This window comes from Colobus angolensis, unplaced genomic scaffold, assembly GCF_000951035.1.
Source record: "Colobus angolensis palliatus isolate OR3802 unplaced genomic scaffold, Cang.pa_1.0 Scaffold9, whole genome shotgun sequence".
NCBI lineage: Eukaryota > Metazoa > Chordata > Mammalia > Primates > Cercopithecidae > Colobus > Colobus angolensis.
The window spans coordinates 6,899,932-6,913,324 of record NW_012122931.1 but is presented as its reverse complement, the minus strand read 5'-3'; the positions used below and the strand labels follow the sequence as shown (position 1 = coordinate 6,913,324).

At 51.6% G+C, this 13,393-nt stretch overlaps 1 protein-coding gene across 2 annotated transcripts in view; it reads right to left on the bottom strand.

Moving 5' to 3' along the window:
• Window positions 1–11,979, bottom strand: part of GOLGA2 (golgin A2) — a 21,098-nt gene extending 9,119 nt beyond the window's left edge. The window contains exons 1-12 of one of the 2 annotated variants that reach the window (XM_011931284.1): window positions 11,833–11,979; window positions 9,505–9,627; window positions 8,436–8,516; window positions 4,040–4,144; window positions 3,739–3,782; window positions 3,556–3,619; window positions 3,084–3,143; window positions 2,820–2,900; window positions 1,913–1,951; window positions 1,596–1,646; window positions 1,414–1,507; window positions 1,211–1,317 (exon numbers count right to left, since the gene is read on the bottom strand). In XM_011931284.1, the coding sequence (XP_011786674.1) occupies window positions 1,211–1,317; window positions 1,414–1,507; window positions 1,596–1,646; window positions 1,913–1,951; window positions 2,820–2,900; window positions 3,084–3,143; window positions 3,556–3,619; window positions 3,739–3,782; window positions 4,040–4,144; window positions 8,436–8,516; window positions 9,505–9,627; window positions 11,833–11,916 (933 nt within the window). In that variant the 5' untranslated portion in view covers window positions 11,917–11,979. The remainder of the gene's footprint in view (window positions 1–1,210; window positions 1,318–1,413; window positions 1,508–1,595; window positions 1,647–1,912; window positions 1,952–2,819; window positions 2,901–3,083; window positions 3,144–3,555; window positions 3,620–3,738; window positions 3,783–4,039; window positions 4,145–8,435; window positions 8,517–9,504; window positions 9,628–11,832) is intronic. The other variant, XM_011931285.1, reaches the window with a different exon arrangement.
• Window positions 11,980–13,393: the final 1,414 nt, after the last annotated feature.

The following is a 13,393-nucleotide window of genomic DNA, read 5'->3' as shown; positions in this document are numbered from 1 at the left end:
GCCACCACACCTGGCTAATTTTTGTATTTTTATTTCTTTATTTATTTATTTAGAAACGGAGTCTCCCTCTGTCACCCAGGCTGGAGGGCAGTGGTGTGATCTCGGCTCACTGCAACTTCCGCCCCCGGGTTCAAGCAATTCTTCTACCTCAGCCTCCCAAGTAGCTGGGATTACGGGCACCTGCCACCACACCTGGCTAATTTTTTGTATTTTTAGTAGAGACAGGGTTTTGCCATGTTGGTCAGGCTGGTCTCAAACTCCTGACCTCAGTTGACCTGCCCGCCTTGGCCTCCCAAAGTGCTGGGATTACAGGTATAAGCCACCACACCTGGCCAAGATTTAATTTACAGCTGGCTAACAGAGGCCCAGAAAGATCAGATAATATTGCTATTATTATCATTATTACTACCACTGTTTGAACCTTTATTGAGTGTTTCACCAGGCACCAAGCTAATAATCCCATTTAATCCTCATAACCACCACATGAGACAGCTCACTGCAATATTATTTTGTAGATGAAAAATATGTAGTATTAGAGGTTAAGTGCTTGCCTAAGATCACTTAGACAGAGCTAGGATTTGAATACCCAGGTATATCTGACTCTCCAAGTTCATTTGTTCCCTGGGGGTGGGGGCACAGATAGGAAGAGGGAAATTAATCTTTTGTTCAATTTTTGAAAGGATCATACATTCACATAGTCCAAAACTCTGAAGGTACAGAAGGGAAGTATCTTCCAGCCATGCTGCTCCTCTCTCCTGAGTTTTTTACGAATCCTTGCAGACATATTTTATGTATATTGTCATAGTACATATGTACAGACATATGGACACACAGACACACAAACACACACACACGTTCCCTCTCTCTACACAAATGGTAACATACTAAAGATACTCTTCTGTACCTTCACAGAACAAATGCCACATTCCCCAACCTAGGACTTGGCCAAGGCCACAGCCAGGTAAGGACAGGGCGGGCACTTGGCCTCCAAGCTCTGCGTCCAGTGTTCACTCCCCACAGTGCCCCCCAACCCACCCACAGCAGCTGACTCAGCCCCAGGATGCCTCTAACAACCACACACAAAAGCAGTGACAAATGGCCCATGCTGCCTTCTGGGCAGGACACTCAACCCTGCAGAAGAGACATTTAGGCTCACTGCTCCATCTGGGAAGCCAGGCTGCCAGGGTTCGGGGCAGGCAGTTGGACTCACCCTGTCTGCTTTCTTCTGCTGCGTGGAGACAGCAGAGAGAGCCCGCTCCAACTCTCCCACACGCCTCCGGGAATACTGCAGGCGACTGGCCAGATCTTCGGACTCTCCTGGAATGAGCGAGGTTGAGATGGGGTCCAGAGGACTCACCCTAAAGGTCTGTCAAAGTGCCAGGTTGAAGGATGACGGGGTGCCCAGATTCCCACCTTCTTTCTGCCTGGCAGCGTGCTGAGTGTGCGCCAGGGCTGTCTGTAACTCAGCTTTCTCTGATACGAGGATCCCTATGGTCTGAATGTGAACCTTTGGGAGGAAACCCAAGCAAGTGCTGAAAAAGAAGGAAAGAAACATTCTCCAGAGGACAGGGCGGAACTTTACCCCCTCCACTCACCTGTAACTGCTCCCTTAGGGCTCCCTGCTTTTGGTGGCATTCTTTCTTTTCCTACAGGAAGAGGAAGACAGAGCTCTTACTAGGGGGAGGCAGAGATGGCACAGCAAGGGACATGCCCCCAGAATGCCACCAATGCCCCAGGACAGGCCCACCCGTGGGACCAGGTTATCAGGGACCCTGTGGGGATGGGGTGGAATCTTGGGGGGTGAGCCTTCTTCCCCAGGCTGGGAGCGGGTGAGACGAGACTGAGGCCTCTACATTTGCGTGCCCCCCAAACCCAGCTGTCATGTTGTGAGCAAACAAAGAAATCACGTTACTTCTTCCAACTGATCCGTAATTTCTTGGTTCTGTTGTTTCTGTGGGGAAGAGTCAAAGGAAGGTGACTGAGGGTGGCCCCCTCAACCCTATTCCCCAGACCAGGAAGGGGTAGGCAGGGGCCAGGAATGGATTTTAAAGGCAAAGTTCTCAGACCCAATGGGAACACGAACTGCTAAACTCTCCTCAGGCTCCCAAGGAAAGGAGATTTGTGTCTTTGTTGGGTTTTGCCCATAGCCACAGAACTGAAAGTCTGAATCTGGATTCTCTTGAAAGGACAGTAACATAAACCTCTAGAGATGGAGTCTGAGAAAAGCCCACCCTCTGCCAGTCTGTGATTTAGAAAGGTGTGTTCATTCAACAAACATTTGCTGAGCACATATAGGCCAGGTACAGTTCTTAATAGCAGGGATATCAGACAGAAAAAGACAGACAGGAGCCCTTGGCCCTGAGGTTTACATTCTAGTGGGCCTTTAAATCTTCGACTCTCAGAGCTAAGAGACCTTTGATACTCTCTAACTCTATCTCCTCAGGAAATGTAAGCCCAAGAAGGAGAGGTGGCTTGTCCCAAATCCAAGAGCAAATTAAGGACTGAGTCAGGGTGGAAATACGGGGCTCCTGACAACCAGTCAGGCTAGTGCTTCCCCAAGAGGCAACAATCCCAGGGCATGTGTGACAAGGACTCAAGCAGGGGTGTCTAGAGAAGAGAGAGTAGGCAAAGAGGGCAGCAACAGAAGAGCCATGCTGCATGCTCCGTGCTCTGGGGTCCCTCCAGCTGAGGCCTGGGCCCCCCAGCTCCCCATTCGCCCTTGGCACCAGGGGCCCCCTGCCCCTTTCTTCAGGGTCCCAAGGGGAAACTGGAGCCCAGGATTAGCAGCGTGGAATCAGGGGACCCCACTGGACTCTTACCAATTTCTCTATCGTGATATTGAGTTGTTTGTTTGTTACATAGCTGGAGTCCAGGGCTACCGCTAGCTGTTGGTACCGGCTCTGAGGCGCATGCAGAGAGGAGGAGTTGGAGGAGGATTGGGGGGAGAGGTAGAGAGAGCAATCATTAGGGTTGGGGGGTGTGTGGGCTGTCTCAGCTGGCAGAGGGGCACCCAGCCCCCGCTGTGGGAGGAGGTTGGAGGGCTGGCCTCCAGGGTCACTGGGCCACGGCCCAGGGCCTCTTACCTCCAGATCCTTCAGGTTAGCAGATGATGCAGGGCCCTCCCCATTGACACATGTCGTAGACTATAAGAGATGAGAGTGCACATGGAGATGTTCTGTCCCCTCAGTGTCTAAGCCCTCTGACTTCCTTTCTTCCCCAGTAATTGGCAACATTTTCTCTTCTAACTTGGACCCTTTGTCCCGTAACCCCTTTGTGCCAACTTCTCTCATGGCTCATATTTCCCCACCATCCTTCCTTCCCGAGCACCTCTCATCCAGTGCTTCTGCAGCAGGATAAAATGATGCAACCAGTCACAGGGTCCAACTCCTTCATGTGCACAACTTCAAGGGAGAAAGCTCAGGGAAGAGCCGACTTCCTCAACATTACCCAGCACATTGGCTGGTCCCAGGATCTTCTCTTGTGAATCCCTGCCTCAGTTTCTATCATAGTTCCCTTCCCCCCACACCCCACTCTGGGCCTCCATTCCTGAGGTACCTCACAAACAAGACCATTGAGCTGTTGGGAGAGTTGTCGCAGGCTCTCGGTTGATGAGAAAGTCCTAGGGATGGAGATACAGGGGTCAGGGGTGCAGGTGGCTCAATGGGAAACAAGGTCATGGGCAGTGGCCTCCCTGACTCTCTCGGCCTAGAGACTGCCACCCCAACAGGAGACACTCACTTGGTTTCATCCATGAGATTAGGGGCATTGTCAGCATCATGATTCTGTGTGGGAAGAAACGTATGAGATGGTCATTCAATGTCTGCTAAGAATCACCCAGGACAGGGTGAGTCAAGCTCCCAAACTCATTCCAACAATCTTCCATATCCCCAGACCTCAAGAAAAAGCCTAGTCTGAGCCTTCCCCCAGCCCGTTCCCCAGGAAGAGCCCTTGGCCTTAGGAAACAAGCTACCTGTGAAAGGAGAAGATAATCCATAGTAGGTACAGGAGGGGAGTGGGCAGAGGGGGAGGAGGCACGAACCTGAGATGCCGCCATGCTAGTGAGACTGGCACCAGGGGAAGGGACACCGCCAGGTAACACGGTGTCATCAGACGGTTGTAGAGAATCAGCATTGTCCTTGGGTGTCTGTCACAGAACAGAGCAGGGGGTTAGGGGGCCATGTAGGACAGAAGGTGCCTCAGTGCCATGAACACAAGGGTGTGGAACAGGTAGGATAGGTGTTGCTGCAGTCAGAGTGACAGTCACACATGCTAGGAGCCACTCAGGGGTGTGGATATGGTTGCCCAGGCCTTGGGCTGCTAGGCAGCATTTCAGATGGCCAAAGCTCAAAGCAGGGGCTCCACGGCCTCCTTCATGAACACGAGGACCTCGCTGTCTCTGGAGCTCAGCAAAAGACAGCAGCAGGCACTGACCTGTGGCAGCCGCAGCCGGCGGGAGGAAGGTGTGCCAAAGTCAGGGAGGAGAAAGGCACTGTTCTTCCAGAAGGCCAGTCTGTGCTGCAGAGTGACCCTAACTGGGCCCCTAGTGGGCAGAGGATGGTGATGAGGAAGTAGTTGTCTGGGCAATGCACACCGTAGCTATCTGCCTGCCTCTCTACTCCTGTCCTCCCTTCCCTTCTCCCCTGCAGTGGCACAATCATAGCTCACTGCAGCTTCCACCTCCTGGGCTCAAGCAATGCTCCCACCTCAGCCTCCCTAGTAGCTGAGATTACAGGTGCACACCACCATGCTCAGCTAATTTTTATAGAGATGTGGTCTCGCCATCTTGCCCAGGCTGGTCTCAAAGTCCTGGGCTCAAGTGATCCTACCTTGGTCTCCCGAAGTGTTAAGATTACAGGTGTGAGCCACGGAACCTGGCCTATTGGCTGTGTTTCTGATTCAGACCTTCCCAGGGAAAAAAAAAAGTTACCCAACTAGAAGCCTCTCCCCAACTATCTGGAGGTAAAAAGAGAATAAACCATGGCCACCACCCCCACCCCAACCTCTTACCTCCAAAAACATCTACCCAACCAAGAAACCACCCCAGAAAACAGAGGTAAGACATCTGCCCTATGGCTCCTGGCAACTTGGAAGTTGTGGGGCCTCTTTCCTGGGAATCGTACCTGGGGACAGTCCTAGGATTCAGAACTTGGGGTCACGTGGAGCCTCTCCCTCACCCCCAAATGGACCTACCTGCTTGACCAGAGCCCCACCCGGCCTCTCTCCAGGCTCTGGCCTTACTCTTGACCCAAGCCTCTGGTTCTAGAGGTCTTCTAATATCTGACAGGCCAGATGGGCAGACAGCGGAAAAAGCTGGCTGACCAGCTAAGCTGGACAAGAGAAAAACACCAGGGAGCCAGGGCCTGGCCACGGAAGCTGGGTCTGCGAGAAGTGGCTACACTTCTCTCCAGGGAAGCTGGGTCTGGGGGAAGTGGCTACACCTCTCTCCAGAGAAAGGACTGCATGCTCGCTGGACCCTTCAGCCCTGGCGTCTGAAAACCCAAATCTGCTTCCCTCCTTAGAGCAAGTGCTGCAGAGGCTGGTGGAACTGAAGATAAGCCAAGCTGTCTTTGCATCTTTGAAAGTTTACTGTGACCATGGAACCTGGTGTTGCCTTGACAATGCCTACAACTGAATCTAATAGGTCAGAGCAGGGGTTCAGCTGCTGGCCAGGCATAAGCCTTGAGGGAAGGCTGGCACTCCTAGCAATGGACCCTGCAAGCCTTTAGGGCCCTCCTGGCATCCTGGGTTCCCACTGATCTCTAGGATTAGACACAGGAATGCTCAGAGGAAGGGAAATTTTTTTTTTCTTTTCTTTTTTTTTTTTTTTGGTTTGAGATGGAGTCTCACTCTGTCGCCCAGGCTGGAATGTAGTGGCCAGATCTCCACTCACTGCAACCTCTGCCTCCTGGGTTCGAGATTCTCCTGCTTCAGCCTCCTGAGCAGCTGGGATTATAGGTGTGTGCTACCACGCCCAGCTAATTTTTGTATTTTTAGTAGACATGGGGTTTCACCATGTTGGCCAGGCTGCTCTCGAACTCCTGACCTCAGGTGATCCAGCCTCCTCAGTCTCCCAAAGTGCTGGGATTACAGGCATGAGCTACTGCGCTTGGCTGAAAAAGCATTTTTTTGAGGACTTTTTGACACACATAGCATGATTATTTTGTGAGCAATCAAGTTATTTCATAATTTTAAGTCTTGTAGCCAAGATGGAGTTTTTAAAAAAGCCTACTATCCTCAAAATGTCCCATCCCATTAAGGTATTTTTTTCTCTCTCCATTATTCCCTACTTCTGGAAATGTTATCAGCTCTACTCAAGATACTACAATCACGGGCCTGCATTCCTGGAGTACAAAACTTACATGGTAATAAAAATGAGAAATTAAAAAAAAAACCTACATTAGAAACAGTTATGGATATAGAGAAGGTATAAAAACAGCAAGGGGCTGGGCATGGTGGCTCACGCATGTAATCCCAGCACTTTGGGAGGCCAAGGCAGGTGAATCACTTGAGGCCAGGAGTTCGAGACCAGCCTGAGCAACATAGCAAAACCCCATCTCTATTAAAAATAAAAAAAAAACATGGCCGGGTGCAATGGTGCAACATCTGTAATCCCAGCTACTTGGGAGGCTGAGGCATGAAAATCACTTGAACCCAGGAAGAGGAGGTTGCAGTGAACCAAGATCACACCACTGCACTCCAGGGGAAAAAGCAAGACTCTTTCTCAAAAACAAAAACAAAACAGCATGAAGGAAATATGAGGATCTAGGCCTTTGTTTCCAGAATAGAGGGACCTGGGCTGGCACAGAATCTCAGAGCATAAGGAAACAGGCTGCAGACTCCCTAATCCACTGGACCATTGGCAGAGCAAAAGCCAAATACTCAGCCACAGGACGCTTCTAGGCCTGTGCTCCCCAACCATACCACTCAGTGTCTCCTCTGAGCTGGCAAGGTGAGTCACAGCACCTGGACAGACCTGATCAACTGGAGGGTAACAGGTGTGATGACTGGACAACTCTAACAGCAGCCAAGGCTGCTCTGTCTCAGTCCCTCTCTCCATACCCAGCTCCAACAGGCTCTATTTGTGTCCTGCTCCTCTGGCTTGGCAGGAAGGAGTCCCCCAGGTGAGTCAGAGATGGAGGAAACACCAAATCACAGCCAGAGGAGGTTGTCTCCTAGCCCTGTGTACCCCCATGCCCTACCCCCCAGCAGGCCCCCTGTGTTCTTGAAAGGTGATCTGTGAGTTCACACTCTGGCCATGGCCTCACCACTCCCCCGGCCTCCCCCACTCCCCATATGGATTAATGTTACCCACCTTTAATCTTCAAGCCAGCCTCAAATGCCACCTTCTCCAGCCTGGAGTCCATTCGGAACCAACCTCCCCCTGAGCTGAGCATTTGGAATGGTCCAAAATTATCTCTTGCCTCCTTCAAAGGAGTCTGCCTCCCTCAGTGTGCAGCCTACCTTGTTCATCTATTTTCTCCACTGTTTATTTATCAAAGTGCCTTTGTTGTGAATATGGCTAAATGTCCATTTGGAGAGATTGGGGCAGAACGTCTTTGTCACTCATCTGTTTGGTTAACCTCACATCTTTTACAGTTAATTCCTCTGAAAAAATAGCTTCAATCCTTCCAACTATAATGTGGACTCATTTTCTCTTAACCCTTTGTTCCCTACTCTTAAACCAAAGTGAATTAATTAAAAAAAAATCACTAACTTCTATGTGGTTTACTGATCTTTGCCTTTAGGGCAAAACCTAAAGGTCCGTTGGGTTTTTTCTTTTTTTTTTTTTCATCTCTCCTAGTCTGAGAGTAACCACAATAGGCATTCAAAAGCCCAAATCCCAGGCTGGGCGCAGTGGCTCATGCCTGTAATCCCAGCACTCTGGGAGGCCAAGGTGGGTGGATCACTTGAGGTCAGGAGTTCAAGACCAGCCTGGCCAACATGGTGAAACCCCATCTCTACTAAAAATACAAAAATGAGCCAGACATGGTGGTGGGCAACTGTAATCCCAGTTACTCAGGAGGCTAAGGCAGGAGAATCACTTGAACCAGGAGGCAGAGGTTGCAGTGAGCCAAGATTGTGCCACTGCACTCTAGCCTGGGCAACAGAGTGAGACTCTGTCTCCAAAAACAAAAAAAAGAAGAAGAAAAAAAAAAAGCCCCAAATCCCACACACCTCTGAAAGTTATTCCCAAATTACCTTTAAACTGTTAAACTTTAAGGTATGTCTCACCTTCTCCAAGATGATAAAAGATTTTGGGGAAGAATAAAAACCCAATCAATCAAGCAAGTGAAGAAGCGGACATAAACAGGCGGAAGGTTAATGGCAGCAACATAAAATAAGCCAGAGGCAAAGTATCCCCCAAACCAGAGAAGCCTCAGGGGCATGCACAGCTGGAGAGAGCAAGCCAGAGAGGGGTCTCGGCACTGCCTCACCTTCCACTTGTCCAATGGGGGGAGCGCTACCCCATTGGAACGGTTAAGGTCGGACACCAGCACCTTCAGAATGTCCTGAATCTACAGGAGGCGAAAAGGGAAAAACAAGGGCAGGGGGAGAAAGGTAGAAGTGGCTTAGAGAGAGGCAAGAAAGTCAGGGAAGGAGGAAGATGTGGGTTCAGGGAAACGAAATGCTGACGAAGAGTGGAGGAGATCAATACCATGGCCTGTGCCATCCTTCCAAATGGTCACCTGCTGCCTTGCTGGGGGCAGAAACAAATAGATGGAAAAGTCCCCTGAAGGATGCAGTCACACAGAGTGGAGTCACCTGACCAATGCAGCTCTTAATATGCTCATTGGACCCTTCTCCTTAGGCCCAGGATGTGGGCAGTGAATCTAGTAGAGCTAGAGACCTCCACCTCCATTTTAAAATCCAAACTTCTGAGTAAGGGTTCACTTGAACGAAGGGGGCTCCAGCTAAAAAACAAGTTTGAAAGACACTGATCTTAACCAATGTCATCTTACAGAGGAGGAAACTGAGACCCAGGGGAAGAAGTGGTTTTTCTGTGGTCATGCAGCAAGCTGGTGGCAAAGATGAACTCATAAGTTAGATCTTCCCCTAATCCTAGTGCCTGGGGCTCTCCTCACCACACCCTGGGGCCCTTTCAATGACTCCTAAAGGGATAGCCTGATGGCCAGTGGCTGTTCTCATTGGCCTGGCTTCCCCTTGAGACTGGAGATGAGGAAAATGAAACAGCAACTACCATTTCCTGGGTGTCCTGGGTGTTTACAGCAGGCCCCGTACTAGGGATTAACATAAAAACAACAATAATAACAAATCTCATTTAAACTTCACAAGTGTAAGTAAAACAATACTTTACAGATGTGAAAACAGAGGCCCAAAAAGCTCAAGCAATTTGCCCTAAATCACATCCCTAGCAGATGGACAGGTAGGATACAAACCCAGAACTCTTAATCAGTACCCAACAGTTCTTCCACAATCATAACAATTACCCTCCACTGCCCCTTGGGCCCCCTGTCCCCAGAAGCCTGGCCAGCCAAGACTCACATCCTCAGGTGAGTGGCAACCACCAGAAGTGGTTGTCTCAGGGTTACTGCCATTTTTTATTTTCTTCTTCTTTTTCGCTCCTGTAGGAACACCAGGGCTGTTCCTCTGCTGATATTCTCTCAACTGTGGAAAAGAAGAGCAGTAATACTCATGAGATCTACAAGCCCCTACAGTTACATCCTACAATTTTTCCAAAATACTCATATATACCATCTGATTTTTTTTTTTTTTTTTTTTTTGAGACGGAGTCTCGCTCTGTCACCCAGGCTGGAGTGCTGTGGCCGGATCTCAGCTCACTGCAAGCTCCGCCTCCCAGGTTCACGCTATTCTCCTGCCTCAGCCTCCCGAGTAGCTGGGACTACAGGCGCCCGCCACCTCGCCCGGCTAATTTTTTGTATTTTTTAGTAGAGACGGGATTTCACCGTGTTAGCCAGGATGGTTCGATCTCCTGACCTTGTGATCCGCCCGTCTCAGCCTCCCAAAGTGCTGGGATTACAAGCGTGAGCCACCACGCCCGGCCATCTGATTTAACGCCACCAACAAGTCTACAAGGTCTTGTCACAATCACTTAGTGACTGAGAGGGACTGATACCACGGCTTAAAAAAACGCAAGAATTGAACTTAAACTCAGTCTTCTGACTCCAAGCTCTGGGGTTTTGCCACAAATCAGCAGCTGTCAGGGGCCAAAACCAGAGGCAGAGGTACCTTTCTACCTCTCATCCCAGAAACAGGATAAGAACACTTAGGGGACTGGGTCCTAAGATCAAAAGTTGGTTTCACGCACTAATTACGGTTCTGAGGGGGATTGCGACATCACTACATTCCACTCCACCACGGAGAATTCAAATATGAGGTGGAGAAGTCAAGCCTGGAATCCCAGCTACTTGAGAGGCTAAGGCAGGAGGATTACTTAAGGCCAGGAGTTCAAGGCCAGCCTGGGCAACACAGTGACACTCCGTCTCTCAAAATAAATATGTATCTTAAAATGTGGGCTGGAACATTAAGTCGGCAGGAACTGTATACCGTGTGGTTTAGAGTCATACATCCTCACACGTTTGTTAATGTAAGAAATGCACCTACGCCTCTGAAACTTTTACATCAATGTATCCTCATGGCAGAAGGCAGCCTTTCTGTTGAACCTGGGAATTCAACAGAAAGAGGACAACCCAAGCCTCATTTCAGAGAAAAGTCTGGTATACTCTTAGAAATTTATGTGACTGTCATCCCTAAGTACATTAATGTTTTTTTTTTTCTCAAGAAAATAAAGGGAAACTGATGCTTCAGAAAGATATTTATCCTGTGGCACTTCAAGTACCCCAGGCTGAGATGATATGAGGAAGATTCAAGCTGTCAGGTTCAGTTTCCCAAGACCTGTTCCACAGGAGATAAGCAGATCTCATTCCAGAGACCACTGAAGGGCACTCTGGTCCCAGAACCACGCAGAATTCGAATATGAGGTGGAGAAGTCAGAAAAAAAATGTTAGTCTCTCTGGAGAGTAGAAGCCTGGGGGAAAATCAAAACCAATCCCGTTCTCACATTGCCACCCAGAGATACTGCCAATGTTTTCAGCTCACGGGGGAAGTGTAGGCTTTTCACACTATCAGTGTCTATGTTAAGGGTGTAAGGCAGCCTGAAATCTCTCCCTCCTAGGTCCCATAGTCCCCAATCCCCTTCCAGCTGGACATTTATGCTGTGACCAAAGGAACCAGAAGCGAGATGAGAACTTAGGGGACTGGGTCCTAAGATCAAAGACTGGTCTCGCGCACTAATTACGGTTCCGAGGGGGATTGTGACGTCACTACATTCCACTCCTGGGGGGGAACATCAGCGCGACGTCCGAGTCGCTGCTCCCCGATGGGGGAGGGGAGCGCAGGGCCAGGACCCAGGTCCTTGGAGACGCGAGCCCAAATCGCCCAGGGAGGTCTGGTTTGGGGCGGCAGGAGGTGAGGGCCGAGTCTGGAGCGGGGAGCCCCGGGAGTCACGGGCCCAAAGTCACTGGCGAGGGCAGGGGTCTGAGTTGCTGGGGTCCTAGGTCCTTGGAGATGCCAGCCCAAACAGCTCTGGGGCGGCAGGAGGTGAGGGCCGAGTCTGGAGCGGGGAGCCCCGGGAGTCACCAGCCCAAAGTCACCCGGGGGCGACTGGCGAGGGCGGGGGCTGGGCGGCTGAGGGGGCGGGGCTGGCTGACAAGACTTTTGTAGGGGGAGCCCAGGGGCGCTAGGGGAAGCCCAGTCCGGTGTGCCTCAGGAGTGGCAGGGACTCTGGCCGTGGTCCTGCCTTCGGAGTGGGGCTGGGGCTGGGCCGGGGGGCCGCGACCCGGTGCACTTTACCTTTTTCTTCGCTGCGGCCAATTTGCTCTGTCGGGTTTCTTCCGACATCGCGGGGCGGGGAGGGAGGCGGGGTTGGGGCCACATCAGCGCGATCCCGGCAACCACTGCGGAAGTCAGTCAGCCACCGCGCAGCTGTGCGACCGAGCCAGAGGAGGCGTAACCAGGGCGGTACTAGGGCGCAGAATAGGGGCGTGGCCTCAAAGATCAAAGCCCATTCGTCAATGAAAAAGATAAAGCGGAAAGGAGGCGTGGCCAGGCAGCGGCGTGGCCAGAGGGACCTGTGGCGTCACAACAAAAGCTGCGCACGCAACCGCCGTCCCCGCCCACTTCGGAGAGGGGCGGGGCCGGCTTTCCTTGGGTGCGCGCGCAGCTTGCTGTGCGACCATCAAGCTCCGGGTCAGTGTTCCTTGCCCGGGCACCTGAGAGGCCGCTCTCCGACTCCCGCGCTGGACCCTCTTGCGCCACTGAACCCCCTGATCCGGGGGCCTCGGACCCCAGGGCTCAGGAGGTGGGCGAGGAACGGACTCCACAGTTTCTTTCCTGACTTCTTACAGCCCTGCCCCAGACTTTCCCTTTCCAGAAATCACCTCCAAAGACTCCCATCCAGTGCTCCAGACAACCCCCGCCTCAGAACGCCCCTTTCCTAGAGGGTCTCTACCCTGATCCTGGGAGCATATCTGCCCCCTTTACAAATGGATCCAGTCCCGGGCGCTCCTACTTCCCAGCTACTCCTCCTCCCGCATCCCCACAGTAACCCTATCCTCACAGCGGACTGTGGGTCCAATCAGGCTTTCCCCTCGGATTCCTCTCCAGGACTGAACCAGGACTTACCCGAAGTTGCCGCGGGGCCTTCCGTTCCCCTGTGAGTATTTCTTCCCCCACACCCCTCTTCCCATCCCCGACCCTCCCTCGTGCCCTCGCGGCCCTCCTCCCCATCCCAACCGCAGCCAATCCCCGCTTGGCCTTCTTCCATATCTTCTCCTAGCCGACTGAGAAGCTCCAGGTCATTCCTCAGTCCCTCCCCTTCCTTTCCTCAGGCCCGCCAGTCTTCAAAGAAGTGCTATCCTGTCCTGTCCTAGGCGAACCCCTAACCCTCTCCCTCCCGGTCCTGGCTCCTGGCTCCTCAGATGCCTTCCACTCCAGTTCAGCACCAGCCATCTCTCCTCCTCTCTCGTTTCACCCCTCACCCAGCCCTGCCTTTAAACAAACCCACAGCTCCCCAGTCAGGAAAATGCTTGGTGTTCACCCTGGCCACTCCTTTAGTTGCTAATAGTCTCTCCTCTTCTCTGGCAAGCCACCCCCCAAACTCAGCCTCCTCCTCCTCTCATCTCCCAGATGGAACTGCCACTACCACTACCACTACCACCCCTCTCAAGTTAGATCGTGAGGGCCAGGCACAGTGGCTCACTCTTGTAATCCCAGCACTTTGGGAGGCGGAGGCGGACGGATCATTTGAGGTCAGGAGTTCAAGATCAGCCTGCCCAACATGGTGAAACCCTGTCTCTACTAAAAATACAAAAAAAAAGTCAGCCCAGCATGGTAGTGCAGGCCTGTAATCCCA